The sequence below is a fragment of the Cylas formicarius genome, unplaced genomic scaffold, assembly GCF_029955315.1.
Source record: "Cylas formicarius isolate icCylForm1 unplaced genomic scaffold, icCylForm1.1 PGA_scaffold_12__32_contigs__length_19106922, whole genome shotgun sequence".
NCBI classification, from domain to species: Eukaryota; Metazoa; Arthropoda; class Insecta; order Coleoptera; family Brentidae; genus Cylas; species Cylas formicarius.
In genome coordinates, this window is record NW_026844225.1 from 12,081,626 (window position 1) to 12,099,326 (window position 17,701).

General features: G+C 34.6%; 1 protein-coding gene across 1 annotated transcript; it reads right to left on the minus strand.

The window, feature by feature from the left end:
* Nucleotides 1-237: 237 nt before the first annotated feature.
* Nucleotides 238-15,304, minus strand: LOC132695502 (coiled-coil domain-containing protein 1-like). Its single transcript, XM_060659787.1, has 4 exons — nucleotides 15,234-15,304; nucleotides 9,102-9,271; nucleotides 2,902-3,162; nucleotides 238-1,579 (listed from the first exon to the last, which is right to left on the minus strand). Exons 2-4 carry the CDS (start codon nucleotides 9,172-9,174, stop codon nucleotides 267-269), a joined length of 1,647 nt encoding a protein of 548 aa, XP_060515770.1. The 5' UTR covers nucleotides 9,175-9,271; nucleotides 15,234-15,304; the 3' UTR covers nucleotides 238-266.
* Between the last annotated feature and the right edge of the window lie 2,397 nt (nucleotides 15,305-17,701).

Below are 17,701 nucleotides of genomic sequence, written 5' to 3' on the forward strand. Positions count from 1 at the left end.
AAATAAAGCATTCCCGTCTCGTCTGCCAATGTGCCACTTTCTTAATCAACCAAAGCTTTCACTCGGTTCACGAAAACAACCGGTATTTTCCGCAAATTTGGGCACGTTCTCAAATAAAAAAAAACGATCGTATTCATTCAATAAATTTATTTAATAAGATTATTTACATTTAACTTAACTAAAATAAATTAAATAAATAATAATAAATTACATTTTATAAGTCTCCTAAGAGCCAAATATTTTTGAAGCAGACGAAATATTCAACGCTACCAGTGCAACCTATCTAGCCACATGTCTCGACTCCTTCTACCTTCAGATCGAGCTTTAATTTTCAAGCTCCTAAATATGCCGTCGTCATCGTCGTCGTCGTCTTCTTCGCTTTCATCATCGTCGTCGTCCTCGTCATCTTCGTCTGCTTCATTTTTAACTTTTTCGCTTTTTTCACTCTCTTCGTCGTCGTCTTCGTCATCGTCTATCGTTTCTTCTACGCCATCCGCTATGTCGTCAAATATATCTTTGCCTTCCTTTTCATCGCTGTCGTCATCTTTAGGCGTCGTACTCTCCATTTTGATTTTATCCATTTTTTGTGCGCTATTTTCCGTACTTTCCTCGCTTTCATCTTCGTTTAAGACGTCTTCAACCGCTTCCGCTAGCGGGTCGTCTTCTTCTTCGCTGTCATCATTTTTAATAATAAGCGAAGGTTTGAGTTTTGCGGTCGTCGTTTCGACAGACATTTCCGTTTCACTTTGTGACATTGTATGTTCCGTGACGTTGATCGACATACCGGAAAGATTCGACGCACTTTGATTAGCGGAAATTTCAATGAGATTTACAACGTCGTTCTGGGGCCCGACTGATTCTCCCTTGACGATTGGCATTCTATCGACGGCCAAAGCGTTACTCGATTCATCTTGAAATGATTGCAAATTGTTGATTTGTTCGTTTAAAATTGCGTCGCCCGCAATGGGAATTTGCGTTGACGTCGATAGTATTACCGGGACTTTACTTTGCACTTTCGTATAGTGAGTCGTAGTTTTGGACGGTTTTGGTTTAACCGTTTGCTTTTTCGATGGCTTCGTTACGGCAGGTTTGCGGGTAATTTTTCTATACGGCGTCTTTTGGGTAGTGGTCGTTTTCGTTCTTCTTTTCTTTTGAACGCTGCCTGTAGATTCGTCTTCGTCGAAATAACCTCCGATAAAATCGTCGTCTAATACGCTAAACCCGGTATAATCTTCGGAAATCACGTCATTTTCGGAATCGTCTTCGTCATCGTCGTCGTCGTCGTCGTCGTCGTCATCGTCATCGCCGAAATCGAAATCGTCGTCGTCGTCGTCATCATCGTCGTCGTCGTCTTCATCTTCTACCGCGGGAAGAGGCTGCGGGGGTTCTAATTTTAAACCTTCGGGTCCGAATCTGAAGCAGGACACGCGGACTGCGGCCTCAATTTCTTGCAACGCCCGAAGTTCTAAGCCGAGGCATGCATTAAAGTTTTCTCCCTTACGGCCGATATTATAGACACGGCCACAGAACTTGGATACTCCCCCGGGCAAGGGCATGCATATCGGTTCGGGTCTTTTGCCTAAAACGGAAACAATTATTGATTATTTTGATTCTTAACGTTCCCCTATTCCACGTTTATTCGGTTATTTATTTATTGGTTCATCTTATAAATTGTTCGCCGTCAACAGAAAATTGAAGAAATTGCTCCCCTATTCAAGAGCGCATAATTGTTTAATAAGTTTTGTTCAGAATACATTCAAAATGTTTTATAATTTTATTCATATATTATTTTATTATCCTTATAAGTATTTGTTTATTTTGTTTTTCCTTGCTACGCATACATTTTGTATACTGCGGTTAAATAAATAAACCTAAACCTAAACCTATTACGATACAAGTAAACTTGACTTAAATTGATATACAGGGAGTCTCACCGGTGAGGAAACAGCACCTTTTATTTTTGTAAAATCTTGCTGGGCTATTTGAACATTTAAAAAGATGAAATTTGGAATACAATTTGCCAGTATCCTCTTTCCACAATCGTGAGTTTAAGTCTTTAGCAAATTTGCATTTTTTTTAAATTACCCTGTTATATTTTAGATCAAAAGGAGATTTCAAAATTCAATTCAAAAAACCAAATTTTTAGTATGTTACTACGTCTTATTTTTCCAAAACCTTCAATGTCCTTTCAACTGTGAGACTTCTGGTATAATAATTATGTTTCTTGATCGCCAAAAAGCATTGGATATTGACCAAATGATAAACTACTGCAAAATAATTTCAAGTAAACGAAAATTGGATACAAATATTTAGTATAAATACATCAATACATAAACACAAGTATCGAATATCTGAATTTATTTGAAATTTAAATGTTTCTATCAAACTAACCAAAACTAGATATATTGGAAAATATAATTTTTGTCTCAATTGGTATGTAACACAAAAGTTGGACTGTCAAAACCTGTGAAAAAATACTACAGATCAAATAAAATGAGTAATATGTCGGTAATTTCTAGCCACTTGGCAGGGAACTCTTGTCATGAATCGTTATTATTGACAAATTAACAAACAAATACGCAATATTACGTTCGTTGTTAATGCGTTCCTTTTGGTACAAAACCGCAAAGTTATTAAAACAACTCCAATTTCGGTTTGGGTCGTATTCAATTTTAAATTGTCGAAAATACGGGACAAGTTACAAAATGAAAGTTTCAATCAACGTTTAATTATTCCCGACTCGCATTGAACGAACAAATTAAAGCTATTATTAAATGGCGCAACATTAAAAAGAAGTTGATTGTAATTTCCAATCATCGAAAAGCCAGAAATACAAGTTTTCGACGTCAAGCGGAGGGTTAATTTTGTTGTATCCTTTAGATGGTGGTGAGTGACACTTACTGTTGACTGTGGTATTGGTTAAAACTCTTTCGCCGAAGCTCATTGATATGGCGAGACGATCACCATTAAGATATTGCAACGTCGCACATCCCGGTCCTTGCAATGACAATACTGGCAAGTTAAACTCTCTGCAGCAATTACAAAGTTTCGAGGAGCAACTGCAATATTTATTCGCCGATTCCTGTTGCCTTTTATTGCCAACTTTGCCGGTTTTTTTAGCAATTGCACCTTTCCTGATGTTCTTGTGCTGATAGCTTTTATCTGGAATAAAAATAACTTTACTCATCTATCGTCACGGCACCGTCAAGTTAAGTAACTCTTAATATTTGTATTAAAACCGCCAGATTTCAGCCCCATAACGTTGTTTGACTTACCTAGTAGTTAAGTTAACAAATGAAAACTGGGTGTTAAGATGTAATTTTCTAAAGTGCTGCAATTTAATCAGCCAAACAAAAATGATAAAAGTAAAGGTTTTTATTAATAGTTTTTTTTTTGTAAAGAATGGGGGTTAAAATTAGCATGTATCACTCTAGTAATGTATCCATGATACCAATTTTGTAATATTAATGTAAACGAAGTACTTATGGGGTAAATATGCGTGTTTTAAAAACGTTAATAAGATTAAATACAAAAGAGAGCCGTAACGGTTGCCCTAATATTTAGAACACTTTATATCCGCGTAACTTCAGGCGAAAATGTTGCTTTGAAAGTACAAAGTTTGACCGAGTGAGTATTCCTTTTAATTTGGATTCTGTGTTTTGCCGCTAGAAATATGTTTAAATGTGCGATGGAAGTTTTATAGTTCTGAAATAAGGCGGAGAAGATTTTTAGGGTTTTTGATAGTTGCATTCATTCAATATTTATTAGAGAAGTGTGTTTTGTGTATTTCTACTTTAAACAAAGATACAGTTTGCGCTAAAACTTTTCTCCAAAAACCGTAACACCAAAATTGCGTGACGGAGGAAAAACATGTGGTGTTAAGTGGTCCTTAAAAAATCTACTTGTCTTCTGAAGATGTATTTAAAGAAGCACTTTAGTATAGTATACTAGGAGCATAAGATATATTGATAGATTAACCTGGATACAACCAAATTAATAATTATTAATAGAACAGGCTATATTTAATGTGAGAATGCCTCTTTGATAGTACATAACAATAACTTGGTAGAACCATTTCATAAAATAAAATTACTGAAGGAAAGACCGATAGAGTAACCAATGAATAAATCCCGAGAAATAACAAAGGAGTAGGAAAAAAACATATTAACAGCAGGATAACACAATAAACCTGGCCATATAATTATAAATTGTAGGTATCATTTAATCCAACCTGTAGTCGATAGATAAATTTAGGTTACGTTACAGGGTTACATGAACACGAACAAGGCGAACTGACTTCTGAGAAAAAGTCAGCAGAAGATAAACAGCCTAAAAGAGTAATCAGTTGAGATATGTTGCACTTGTGAAAGGCGTTGTATATATTTTTCATCCCTACTAATCAAAAGTATAAATATAATTCAAAGGATGATTAGTGTTAAAAGAAGAGGGTGATAGAGTCACCTTAAATTGTTATAATATTCTTTTCTCTCGTCGAACATTGTAAGAGTGAAAAAGTGCTAAATACCATTTGATCAAAGCGGTTAGTATATAGTTAAACCTAGTATAAGAAGATAAACAGATGTCTGGCGAAGGGATACATGAAAACGGATAAGGCGAAATGCCTTCGATAGATAGAAAAAGACAAAGTAGTAATAATAATATAATAATAATAATAATAATAATAATAATAATATAATAAACAGTTGACATCTGTTGCATTTGTGGAAGGTGTATATATTTTTCATCCTCAGCAATCAAAACTAAAATAATGATTTAAGGATGCTTAGTGTTAAAAGAAGGAGATAGATACTCGGAAGTCACCTTAAATTGTTGTTAGTTATCCTTTTCGCTCACATTGTAAGAACAAAAAAGTATTAAAAACTATTTAATCAAAGCGAAGTTGACATAGAAACTTTATAGGACGGAAAGAAATGCGGCACATAATTATAGAATGTAAGTATCATTTAATTCAACCCGTAGTCGAGAGTTAGAGTTAATCCTAGTATAAGAAGATAAACAGATGGTCCTGGCCAAGGGATATATGAAACCGGATAACGCGAACTGACTTCGATAGATAAAAAAGACAAAGTAGTAAATAAACAGCCTAAAAGAAGAGTAATCAGTTGGGATCTGTTGCTCTTGTGGAATATGTTGGATACATATTTCACGCTCAGTAATCAAAACTAAAAAAATAATTCAAGGATGCTTAGTGTTAAAAGAAGAAAATTGCTGTAAGTTATCCTTTCCCCTTGTCGAACATTGTAAAAACGAGAAAGTGTTAAAAACCATTTGATCAAAGCGAAGTTGACATAAAAACTTTATAGGAGGTTAAGAAATACGGCACATATACTTCTAAAATCGCAAACTTCGTTACTTTCATAACTTTACGGTGGGTGACTTTTATTCTTTAGTTGTTAACTGCCTTTGAAAGGTTTTCTTCAACTATAAGTCACGCGGCTAGAGTTGGAACATATATGGGTTTGATTAGGTTTATCGCGCTCGCGAAAAGTTATCGGAAAATATCGATTTTAACAAAATGCAGAACATGAATTAGTGCCACACGATAAGCGTCTAAGATTAACGCAAAGCAATTTAAAGATAATTGATTTTGATTTGATGGTAGAGGAAATATTTGACCAATTCACGATATGATAAATAAATAATAACGATACTTAATCTCATCGAGAGATCTCTCATTACAAAACTCATTAAATTTGTAAAGCGCTTAGTTAAATGAGTTTGTCACGGACAAATGCAATTGCTATAATATAACTTTCCTAAGACTAAAGTATAATTGAATAGGAAATATAAACTGAATTATCGAGATGTTGGTTAGTTTAGAATAAGTAAATTTTCTATAAAATCGAAGCGACTGATTCATGATCTACGCATTTCTCGCCAGAGCCTAATAAATTTCTTTTGTCTTCTCACGAGCACGGTTCATAAACCAAAATAAATTTGCGAAGCAACGTACGTGCCTGTTCTTATAAGCTGCTATGAAATACAATCTCAAAAAAGGGGGAAAGTCGAGCCTACATTTCACAGAGCGCTGCAAAATTATTTAATTTATTAAGGCAATAAGCAGATAAATTTTGAGTTATCTGTGGTCAGTAGGTCACTATTTTTTATTAATTTCGTTAATAACGTATTCTTATATTCACCTTAATTTTAGATTAATTAGACAGCTACAAGGGAAATTGTTTTGGTTTCTCAGTCCAACGCACTTCCTGGTGAGTGTCAATTTGAAGTTCTGGAGAACTAATTAGATATTTTTTTTTAAATCTGATATATGACCATAGTGCGCCATTATCTAACTTTTTGAAATATTTACATAACCGCAGCGTTGCCAATTCAGCACGAATCAGTATTGTAAATTCAAATTGATTACCATGTTCATAGTTCAAATTTCTCGGTAACTTCTGTTAATATTTCCCTTTCTTCCGAAAAAAATGATTTTATTTTTCTTGCCTTATTAAAGCTTGACATCTTTTTGAGTAAAGTGAGCTAGCTATTCCAAATTTTACAGGGGTTAACATTTGTTAATACGTGACTTTGATGGTAAATCTTACAGGCAATCACAAAAATTTACACTTATTAAAATAAATTAGTAACAATAAGAAACTTTTTGTAAATGGAACCTTACATATTTGACAATACCGTTGAGAAGTCCAATAATTTATCTACAAAATCTCCATACATGTAAATATATATTGTGCTGTTTGCTGAGGACACAACGTTTATTAATTCAAACACGAACATCACTACCCTGAGTAATATTGAAACATATACTTTATCTAAGGCCAAAGCATGGTTTTCGGCAAATAATCTACAACTTAATGAAGCTAAAACGAAGAATTTATTAGTGTCTAGTAGCAGTAGGTTGATATGTGGCAGGGGATGCAAGATTCTGGGCGTTACCTTGGATGACACTCTGAATTGGTCAGAACACATTGGCGAGCTAAGTAAAAATCTTTCAAATATTCATTTTCTTTTGTGTCAACTTCGCAGAATGGTGAATTTTGATGTATTGAAGTCAACTTACTGTGGTTTATTTCACACGCGTATAAACTAGGCCACCATACTGTGGGGTAACTCCTCTTATGCCATTAAAATATTTAGGATGCATAAAAAGGCACTACGGATAATTACAAATTCAAATTTTAACGAACACTGTAAGCCATTGTTTATTAAACATAAAATAATGACGGTTCCATGTATATTTATATTTCAAAGTGTTCTTGAGATACACTCCAAAACCGGTAGTTTGCCGAGGGGTTCTGATTCTCATAGATATGACACCCGGAGTGCAAATAATCTCGTGCTTCCGAGATACAGGTTGCAGAAATCAAAACAAAACTCTCCTTATCTAAAGCTTTATAACGGATTGCCAAAATCTTTTAAACTTTTAAACTTTTAAATGAAAAACATTTTATTAAAATTAAATATGTTGCATTAACGGTTTTGGGAATTTCTTCGAAGAAGTAGTGTCACTGATAGTGAGATCCCAAGCCCTTCGGGCGCAAAAAAAGACGTATTGACTTGCATAGAAAGAGACCTTTGACGGATGATGAATTGCTAACATTGGCTGACGTTTCAGAAAGTGTTGAGGAATCGTTAATCAATAGTGGAAGTGAGTATGAGCCTTCATCAAGTGACGAAAGTGCAGAGTCGAACTAGGAAATTCCTCAACAGCCGCCTTCTGCTGGTCCGTTGCCAAATAGTAATAACTTGTCGAATATTGGATGGATAAAGTTGAAAAAAATTCCATTCTCAGGTGATTCTCGATTACGAGTAGATGTATCAGACCACACACCTCATGGATTTTTTAAATTATTAATCACAGATGAGTTATTAATACATATTGTTGAAGAGATGAATCAATATGCAGAAGAAGTTGTTCTTAGCGAGAAAACCACTGAGCAATCTCGAATTACGGCTTGGAAACCACTTACACTTTCCCAAATCAAAGTGTTTTTGACTTTACGGTTCAAATAAAGAGAACTTTTATTGGAAGACAGACGAACTTTGCCATTTGAGCTTTTTTATCCCAAAATATGAGCAGAAACCGATTTCTACTCATAATGCGTTGCTTGCATTTTCAAGAACCCAAAGAGAGGAGAACCTAGGTTCGGAGATCGATTGCATAAAATAAGATTCATTCAAGATTATATAAATAGTAAAATGAATGAAATTTATTATCCCGGAAAAAAATATGTCCCTTGACGAGTCAATGAGTCAAAATTTTTTCGCCAGGCCTATGACGCGACCCTTCTGTCATGCCAAAATGTCATTGAAATATGTCAAACTGACATCTGAAAATGTAAAGAAATATTGTTAAAAAGTCTTAATGAATGTTTTATCACAAAAATGATTTTCGGTTTTAGGGGGTGTTCATCAAATTTTTAACGTGTTAAGTGAATAAAGAATGTTCCTTCCACCATGAATGTAAAACATGTTAAAAATATCAAGACTTGCGTCAGAAACAACTATGAAGCAAACATATTATAAATTATTTTGAACTTAAAGTTTGTGTTTGTGATATAAATTTCCAACATAACGAACGGGATATTTTATTTATCCTATAAAATATCGGGACGTGTTTTAAGACGCCCTGATTCGTCTTATTAACGCACCGTAAGATGTAACGCAAAGTTCGGAAAAACGATTGTCTCATAGTACTTATTTGGAAGTATTCCGATGTGTAAAATACGACACTGAAAGAAATAAACCGAATTACATCCATTCGCATTCGGTGCGATTTCAAGTCGTATCGGAAAAAGAAAATGCATTAAGAAGTCTTCTATTTCCGCAAGATTCTGCATGTGATTGAGAATTCAATTTAACTTTTTTCCCATGCAAGATACAAACTTTAATGAAAATTTCAGTTTTGACTTTCGCGCCAGCAATATCCACGTGTCAAAGCGTAAACCGTGTCGATGTTAAAGGTGAAAAAGGGCGAAACGCAAAATCCGAGAGACGACGGTTCGGACAGCTGACAATATCTTTTTATCTTTACGTTTGAACGGGGGAGAAATTGTTTTCACAAAGCCATATATACGTTATAATCATTTGGCGGAATTGGTGATAAAATTTTATCTTACCTATAACAGCGGAGGCTGCAAAAGCTATTAAAACAAAAACAAGCAGAAGCTCGAAGATAAAAGACAGTTTCATGTTTGGCAAGCGATGCCTCAGGCTACTGCTGAATCTACTAGGACTGGACGGAAACGATTCTCTCGGACCTGATATCTAACGACGCTTCTAATACGATCTGTAAATGAAAAAGGCATGTTACTGCCGAGGGCATACAATGTATACCCTCGATCGTATCGGAAATAATGAGTAGATGCGTGGTTTAGACACTACAATTTTAGATCCGTTTTCTTTAAAGTAGTCCTAAAGCACTCAAATGAAATGGACCACATTTTACTCCATATACGACGTGTGTTGTGGTATATGTATTTACTTACGGACGACACAAAACATCTCATATTTTTCTCTAAACCAAAGTAGTGCTACTGCGATTAAATCAACCGGATCAAGAGCTATAATTTTACTTTTACTGGTCGTTTTTTGTTTTCTCTTAAGTGTTTTGTTAATTATGTGGCCCTTTTACCGCACCAATAAATGATTTTTTTATAAATAATTCTACAACTTGTGGCTCTATTTGTATTGTTCATTACAATTGTTTTGTTTAAAACTAAATCAATTGTTAAAGTTTATGTTGTTCAAAAAATGTTAAATTTTGTAAAATCACTTATTGAATATTTCTCAATATTAATGTTGATATATACAATGAACTGATTATTGCCAGCACTGCCATTGCATAAAAATTAGTGCTAAAGCCCTCAAATGAAATGAGCCACATTTTACTCCATATACGACTTGGGTTGTGGTTTATGTATTTATTTAGGGACCACACAAAACATATCATATATCTTTTCAAAGAAACTTTCACAGGCTGCTGTAATACTTTTTACAAAACTTCTGGATTCCTCCTCTTTGCTGAGTCGAACTTGCTGAAGTTCTTTCAAAAGGTTCCAACTTCGTCCTTGCCCCACGTATTATCCCAAAAGAGGAAATCATTTCAAATGTCGAGTCTATCCTAAACAAACTGCCATCTCAAACAGCTAATGAAATTCGATTTGAAACAGCAAAAATCCTTAAAAAATCAAAACCTCCTCAATCCAATGTTGCAAAGCTTGAACGCATAGCCCTAAAATCTCTAAAATCCAATCCAGACATCGTAATTCTAAAAGCAGATAAAGGAAATGCTACGGTAGTCATGGACACAAATGAAAACATCCAATATATTCTTACAGACGGATCATATCGTTAACTTAAAAAAGATCCTACGTCATCTATGGATCGCAACTTTAAATCTGTTATTAAGGCTTCTTCTCTATCAGACTCCGTGAAAAAAACCTGTTACCCCTCATGACCCAAAAATTCCTCGTCTCTACAGACTCCCAAAGATTCACAAACCAGGATTATCCCTTCGACCTATTGTCAGCACCATTGGTTCTCCAACATAGCAAAATATCTAGCTTCCTTACTAAAACCCCTTACAGGAAAAACTGACAGTTTCGTACTTAATTCCTATCACTTAATTGAACAATTGAAAAGCATAACATTAGATACACAAGATATTCTAGTTAGTTTCGACGTGGAATCCCTCTTTACCAAAGTTCCTATTCCTGAGACTCTCGACATTATTTCAGATAAATTAAAGTCCGAGAATCTGGAATCAAACCTTGTCACCTTAATTGAAGAATGCTTGTCGGGAACATATTTTTCTTATAACGGTCAAATTTTTGAATAAACGTCGGGAACAACTATAGGTTCTCCACTATCACCAGTCATCGCGAATATATTTATGGAATCTTTTAAGAAGAAAGCTCTCGACACCTTGATGATATTTTTGTTATTTGGCCTCATGGTCAAGAAACTCTAGTAGATTTTCTTAGACGTTTAAACCTATACACCCTAGGATACGTTTTACTATTGAGTTGGAAACTAATAATAACCTTCCATTCTTAGATATTCTTATCAATAGAAAATCAGACCTAACGTTCGGTCATAATGTTTACAGAAAACCTACGCACACAGACCGATACCTTAATGCATGATCACATCACCATCCGGCCCAAAAATCATCGGCCATCAACTCTCTTGTTTACAGAGCCGTATAACTATATCAGCCCGACTCACTTAACCCAGAATTAAAACACCTTACCTCTGCACTTCTCTCTAATAACTTCCACATTAAATATATAAAGCGTTCCATCAAAAAATACACTTAACTACAACCTTCCAATAGCAATGAGGCCGAAAGCAATCCTACACTTGCCACTGTGGTCCTTCCTGACATTCAAAACATCACTGACCACATATCAAATGTATAACGTCAAAGCCAGATTTACCACTTGTCCAAAAATCTCTCAACATCTTCGGTACTTCAAAGACAAAATTCGATTTGAGATGCCAGGAGTTTACAGCATTCCATGCATATGCGGCAAAGAATAGATTAGAGACACCGGGCGAAAAATATCAACTAGACTCAAAGAACAAGAAAGAGCCTTACGACTAAGACAAATAAACTCATCAGCTGTTGCCGAACACACTCATGAAACCGGACATAAAATTTTATTCGCTAAAACTAAGATTCTTGCATGTGATCTAAAAACGAAAGAGTCTATAGAAATCTATGAACACCCTAACAATCTTAACCTCGACTTAGGTCTCTTGCCTGTCACCAATATGGGAATCAGTTATCCGAGACGGTGTTTATGCAGCTCATTTAGCTCCGCTCCCTCTCAAACAATATATGAGCAGGTACAGAGTAAAATACGAGCCAGTTTCAGTCAAACTCTGAAGAAGTCAACAGGATAATTGGCGAAACGTCACCAAGTTCGACTCAGCAAAAACAGACGCAGGTGGAATCCAGATGTTTTGTATATCTTATATTCTTCGTTAAACAAAACTAGTGCTACTGCAATTAAATCAAACGGACCAACAGCTCAAATTTTACTTTTACTGACCGTTTTTTGTTTTCTCGTAAGTTTTTTGTTTTTTGTGCGGCCTTTTTTCGGCACAAATAATTTTGCGTGCATAGAAATCGACCCACTGTAAATTTTTGACTTTAATATATTTTTTTCTAAAAACTATTCATCTGAGCCAAAAAATAAACATACTATTTGGAAGACAATTTAATATGCTTTAATTTGGGTTAAAATTTGTCAAAAGTGCTAATCTTTTATATACGTAGCTACGGTTAAACAAATGAAATGTGTTCATGCAGTAGTTATAGTGTTATAGACTTAAATTAATCGCCTTTGCAACAGGAATTTTCCCATAGTTCGTTTTTAACCATTTGAATAGCGTTTAATTGTGTTAGCTTGACGCAAAAACTCGCCAACGAGCTTTTGCTCGAAAACTGGATATGACACGCGCAGCTTTTCGAAGAGTATGCCAATAGTATGAGGAGACGAGATTCTTTGCTACCAGCCCTGAATTAGGCAGAAGGCGAATTACAACGGCTCGTAATGACCGCTTTATTGTGTTCATTAAAAATCGTCACCTTAATGTGGTTCAAGTGCAACAACAGCTCCATGAAGTTCAAAGAGTGGCTATTAGTCAGTAGACGGTGAGAAGAAGACCGAAGGAAAATAACCTTACCCAAAAACGACTGTAATTGGTCCAAAATTTACTCCAGCTCATCGACAAGCACGCCTACGCTTTGCACGTGATAATCTTAATCAGACATTGAACGAATGGGGGTCTGTTTTGTTCTCAGATGAAACCAGCTTTTTGGTAGTGACCGGCGAAAAAAAGTGTACCGAAGAGCAGGAGAACAATTTGCAGGAATGCTGCAATGAAGAGCTGAGCCCTCATGGAGGTGGTTCCTGAATGATATGGGGTGCAATTTCTATGGACGCACGAACCGACCCTGTCTTCGTTCGTAAGGTCGGCCGTGGTCAAGGTTCAGGAGGTTTAACAAGTGCTATGTACATCGAGGATATTTTATCACGTGGTACCATACATTGGAGTAGAATTGATTTTTATGCATGACAATGCTAGGCCGCACACCGCAAGAATCGCGCAAGATTATATTACAGAAGTAGGTTTTCGAGTTATGGAATGGCCAGCATGCAGTCCCGACCTCAATCCGATCGAACATTTACGGGATGAGCTAAAACGGAGGATTCGGGCTAGACTTCGTACCCCAAGCTCGATAGCAAAACTTATTGTTGCAATAGAGAAAAAGTGGCTTAACATTTCACAAGAAACAATATTAGATTCATGCCTAATCGAGTAAGATAAGTTATTAAGGCAAGAGGGGGTCATATTCATTATTAAAAAATAAGTTCTGAGTTGATAGTTGTCAATAACCCTATTTGTTTTAAGTAATAAAAAAAGTTAATTTGACTGGTGCCGGTATTTTACTATGCTAAATCTAAAAAGCAGAAATAAATTTTAATCAATTTAAACTCGCATTAAAGCATATTAAATTGTCTTTCAAACACCATATTTTTTTTATCTGATCAGTAGTTTCTATGCGATTAATATAGCCAGTATTGCCATTGCATAAAAATTAATGCTCACAAAGTTTTAGACATTTTCGCATTATGACGAGCTCCTATAAGCCAATCTGTACCCGAATATTGCACGTTTTGCCCCCTGGATAGCTGCAAGAATTTGAATCTCGCATTGGATGCGTAAATATAATGGCATACCAGTTAGGCGGGCTGGGATTATCTGTCATCATAAATCACAAGAAATCACGCAAACTTCGCACTTCCCATGTGGCGCAATCTGTTCCATGAAATCTATTTTGGTTTTGCGAATTCTTTTGTTGGCGTTCCCCTATTTACAAATAAGCGTCGTTATCAGAACTTTAAAACCGATTTTGATGTACTAAAATATGTTACAACTATTACAACAAATTGGCATTTGATTATGCGAAAAACCTATATTGAAATTTGTCACACAGCTCAAGACAGAACAGAGTATTAATGGGGATTTTAAATTTTCCCATAACAGAAAAGTTTAAAACTGTCCTTGTTAGAACTTTTGGTAACAAATTCGGAATTTGACGATACAGATTGCCAATTAAAAGTAATGTATAGGTACGAGTACGATGTTTAACATTTTTGAATATCGTTCCACAGTTTCACGATGGCGTCTCTCTGAATATGTTGTGTAAACCAGACGATTAATTATTCAAGTAAATGAAATTAGTGAATTCGGCAAGCAACCCTTTATCTAGTCGAACACGGTTCAGTTAAATTCAGTTTTGGTTATACGATGTAAATTTCTCCGATCCTAATTTCGAAGTGGAACGGTAATTTTAATATCCAATGTTTTACGGTCAACAGACGACACGGATCACAATATATCTTATTAATCACAACCGTTGGATACATATTTTAATCGCTTTGAAAGTTATGGTTCGATGTGCTTGCGGATAAATACGAAATTAATGTTTGGAACCGATGTTACGTCCATGCGGAACTTTAAACGTAGCTACTAGACATTTTTGAACGACCTTGAACTAAAAAATTAAATAATAATGAAAAATATTTTGGATGTAATTGCTTGGCATCAATTTTTATATATTTTTTAAGAGAAATATTGCGCTAATAATATATAATATAATGTGCCGCCAAAATTTATCTCGAACGTGCGAAATCATAAACTCTTAAAAAGTCTTGCCATTATTGCGAAGCTGCGTGATATATTTTCGGGCATTAAACGATGTGTTCAATTAAAAAAGCTTAGATATATGAAAATAATGGATATAAAGGTCCCCGAAATTTATCCATTTATATCCGAGGACGACGCACATGCATGCGGAAAGCCTTATCTTTATGATCGGAAGCCACTCTAATAGCGTTTCAACGTTAAATAATCCTAACCTGAATCGCACTAAAAATTGTTCCGACTTTTTAACACATCTATATACTAACCCCTTTTTTAAAAGCAGCAGATATACATCCTTTTTATTGGCCATAAGGAATTTTCATATTGGCCGATTGTCGACTTAAATAGGGCAATGAAATTCGCTATAAATCGTGGATATAAGTCGTTGAATTAAAGAATCAATTGGTTTAAAAGTCACTTCACTTTCCTTTGCAGATTATCACTCTCGTTTAATTGATTAATCGCACTTATTTACTAAAATAAATTGAAAGAAAACATAAACAAACCCACGCAACCACTTGAACACTTACCGATTAAAAACAACGATTAAACAAATTAATCCAAATCATATGATCGGCAATGTGCACTTGATGAATATCGGTATGAATCTGGTTTGAGCAGTTCCTGATGTCTGCCTTGGTTAACAAAGTCACTGTCTTCAGCGTAAGAGAAAGGGGGGTCTGACTGAATGTCGGTCAGGTCATTCGACTCATCCGGTATATACGTCGATCGGAATTTAATATAAATTTTACTGTACTCCCTCTCTATTTAGTATTACTTTTAAATTTCACTTATAGCTGAGTATCGTTACTAAACTCGTTAGGAATAAGCTCTACGTATGTTTAAATATTAAATTAAATTGAATTAATTTGAATTATTAACGTTTTTTGGCTGTTATAGGCGTTTATATACACAGTTACTCACGATCGCTAAAGAGAAAGTAGAAGAATATACATACGTACGATTTGTCTCAGGATGTAATTGATTTTTGCGAATTTGTTTTTAAAGTTCCTGTTTTATTAATTGTACTGCACCTAGTTGCGGGCAGTACATTTTATAAGAAGGGTGCTCTGTGGCAATTTAAAATCTAAAGAATTAAAATATAATAATAATAATAATAAACGTCCCTTATTTCAGATAGTAGTATAACAAACACACAATACATAAACTAATTAGTTGTACCGTCTGCTAGCTCTACTGAACCAGTGCGTAGCACAATAGTACAAAACCAAATTTAAAAAACCAATTGATAATGACGCCCAATCCTAACCACGAATTTTTAAAACATGGTTTATGAGAAAAACTGAAAAAAAAACAGAAAAAATCTCTATAGAAGATTCTGTAGATGCAATAATTCTTTCTTTTATTTAATTTTACTAGAATTTAAATTTACCGGGTTATTAGGTATTGAATAATAATATTTAAGGGCGTTACACGAAATATGGCACTCCGATGATGAGGCATTGTTAAAAATGCCCTAGCCCTAACATTCCTATTATGAATTTCGCGCATAGTTTATAGCCTTTATTAAGAAAGTGCAGAATGTAGTCTTCTGCGAGACTCCATCCTAAGCCACCCAACTTTCATTATTTAAACAAAAACCGTATACAAAATTACAGTAATTAAAAAAAACGACAAGGGACTCGACCTAAAATTTGTCTATTATTGTATAACATTTGAAATATGCTGTTTAAATGCCCTTTAAATCTAAGCTTGCAAACAAATACTTAAGTTTTTATAAAACTTCTGGATTCCTCCTGCGTCGGTTTTTGTTGACTCGAACTAGCTAACGTTTCGCTATTGGCTTCTTCAGAGCTTCAGAGAGTTTCAGTCAAGGTCTGAAGAAGCCCAAAGGATGATTGGTGAAACGTTAGCTAGTTTAAGACATCAAAAACCCACGCAGAACGAATCCAGAAGTTTTATAAAAAGTATTACAGTAGCCTGTGGAAGTTTCTTTGAAAAATTAAATACTTAAGTTCTTAGCATTATTAACGAAGTTAAGAACTGTGCCATCAATTGAAATACTCAAAGAATTTTTGATCTCATTCGTCTTATTTTTATTCCCAAAATGTAATAACGAAAATTTTGTAGGGTTTAACTTAAGATTATGGATGGCTCTTGGAGAGTTCACTCAAAGTACGTAAATCGTGATTTATAATTTTTTCTGCCCCCAAAACATCATCATCCTCAAAACAAAAATAAATTTTTCTATCGCCGTCAAACGCTTAAATTTTATAGAAAGTTTCCGAAGTATACACAAGAAATAACAAAAATTTACCCCTGTGGCACCCCGGCCTGATCCGAAAATTATATATATATATATATATATATATATATATATATATATATATATATATATATATATTCGAAGTGTTTTCGGAGCGCGAGCATTGAAGATGCCAAGTGAGATTTTGGCGAAACGTCTGCAGGATTCCAGTCGGATGCAAGATTTGCAGGATTCCAGTCGGATGCAGGATTCCAGTCGGAGTTCAACGAGCGAACGGATGATATCCCGGAATATAGTGTCATCATATATATATATATATATATATATATATATATATATATATATATATATATATATATATATATATATATATATATATATATATATATATATATATATATATATATATATATATATATATATATTTCTTTATTTATATTTAGCGTTCTATTTATTTCTGTTATTGTTAAAAGCTTAAAAGAAATATCACCAGCATTCTACAATAATGTAATTTGGGGACTAGACGTATAAAATACAATTAAACATTAAGCACACCATTGCACAATGAAGTAATTGAATTGTTTATTTATTTTTTAATATACAATTTTTTTATCTTACACTGGTAAATATGGTAAAAGAAGGGCTTGAAACACAAAAGATCAAAGTGGCAATCTAGTTTCTGAAGTGGAAGAAAAATTAAAAATATGGCAGAACTACATTATGAATCTATTCATGCAAATGATCCAGCTATAACCATTTCAGAGGTCCAAT

Bases quoted from the DNA above. Each gene is read 5' to 3' on its own strand.
- LOC132695502 (XM_060659787.1), bottom strand. From the start codon at position 9,174: ATGAAACTGTCTTTTATCTTCGAGCTTCTGCTTGTTTTTGTTTTAATA. The intron at 3,163-9,101 runs GTAAGATAAAAT...TTTTTATTCCAG, and splicing joins TGCAGCCTCCGCTGTTATAG to ATAAAAGCTATCAGCACAAG. The intron at 1,580-2,901 runs GTAAGTGTCACT...TTTCCGTTTTAG, and splicing joins AACCAATACCACAGTCAACA to GCAAAAGACCCGAACCGATA.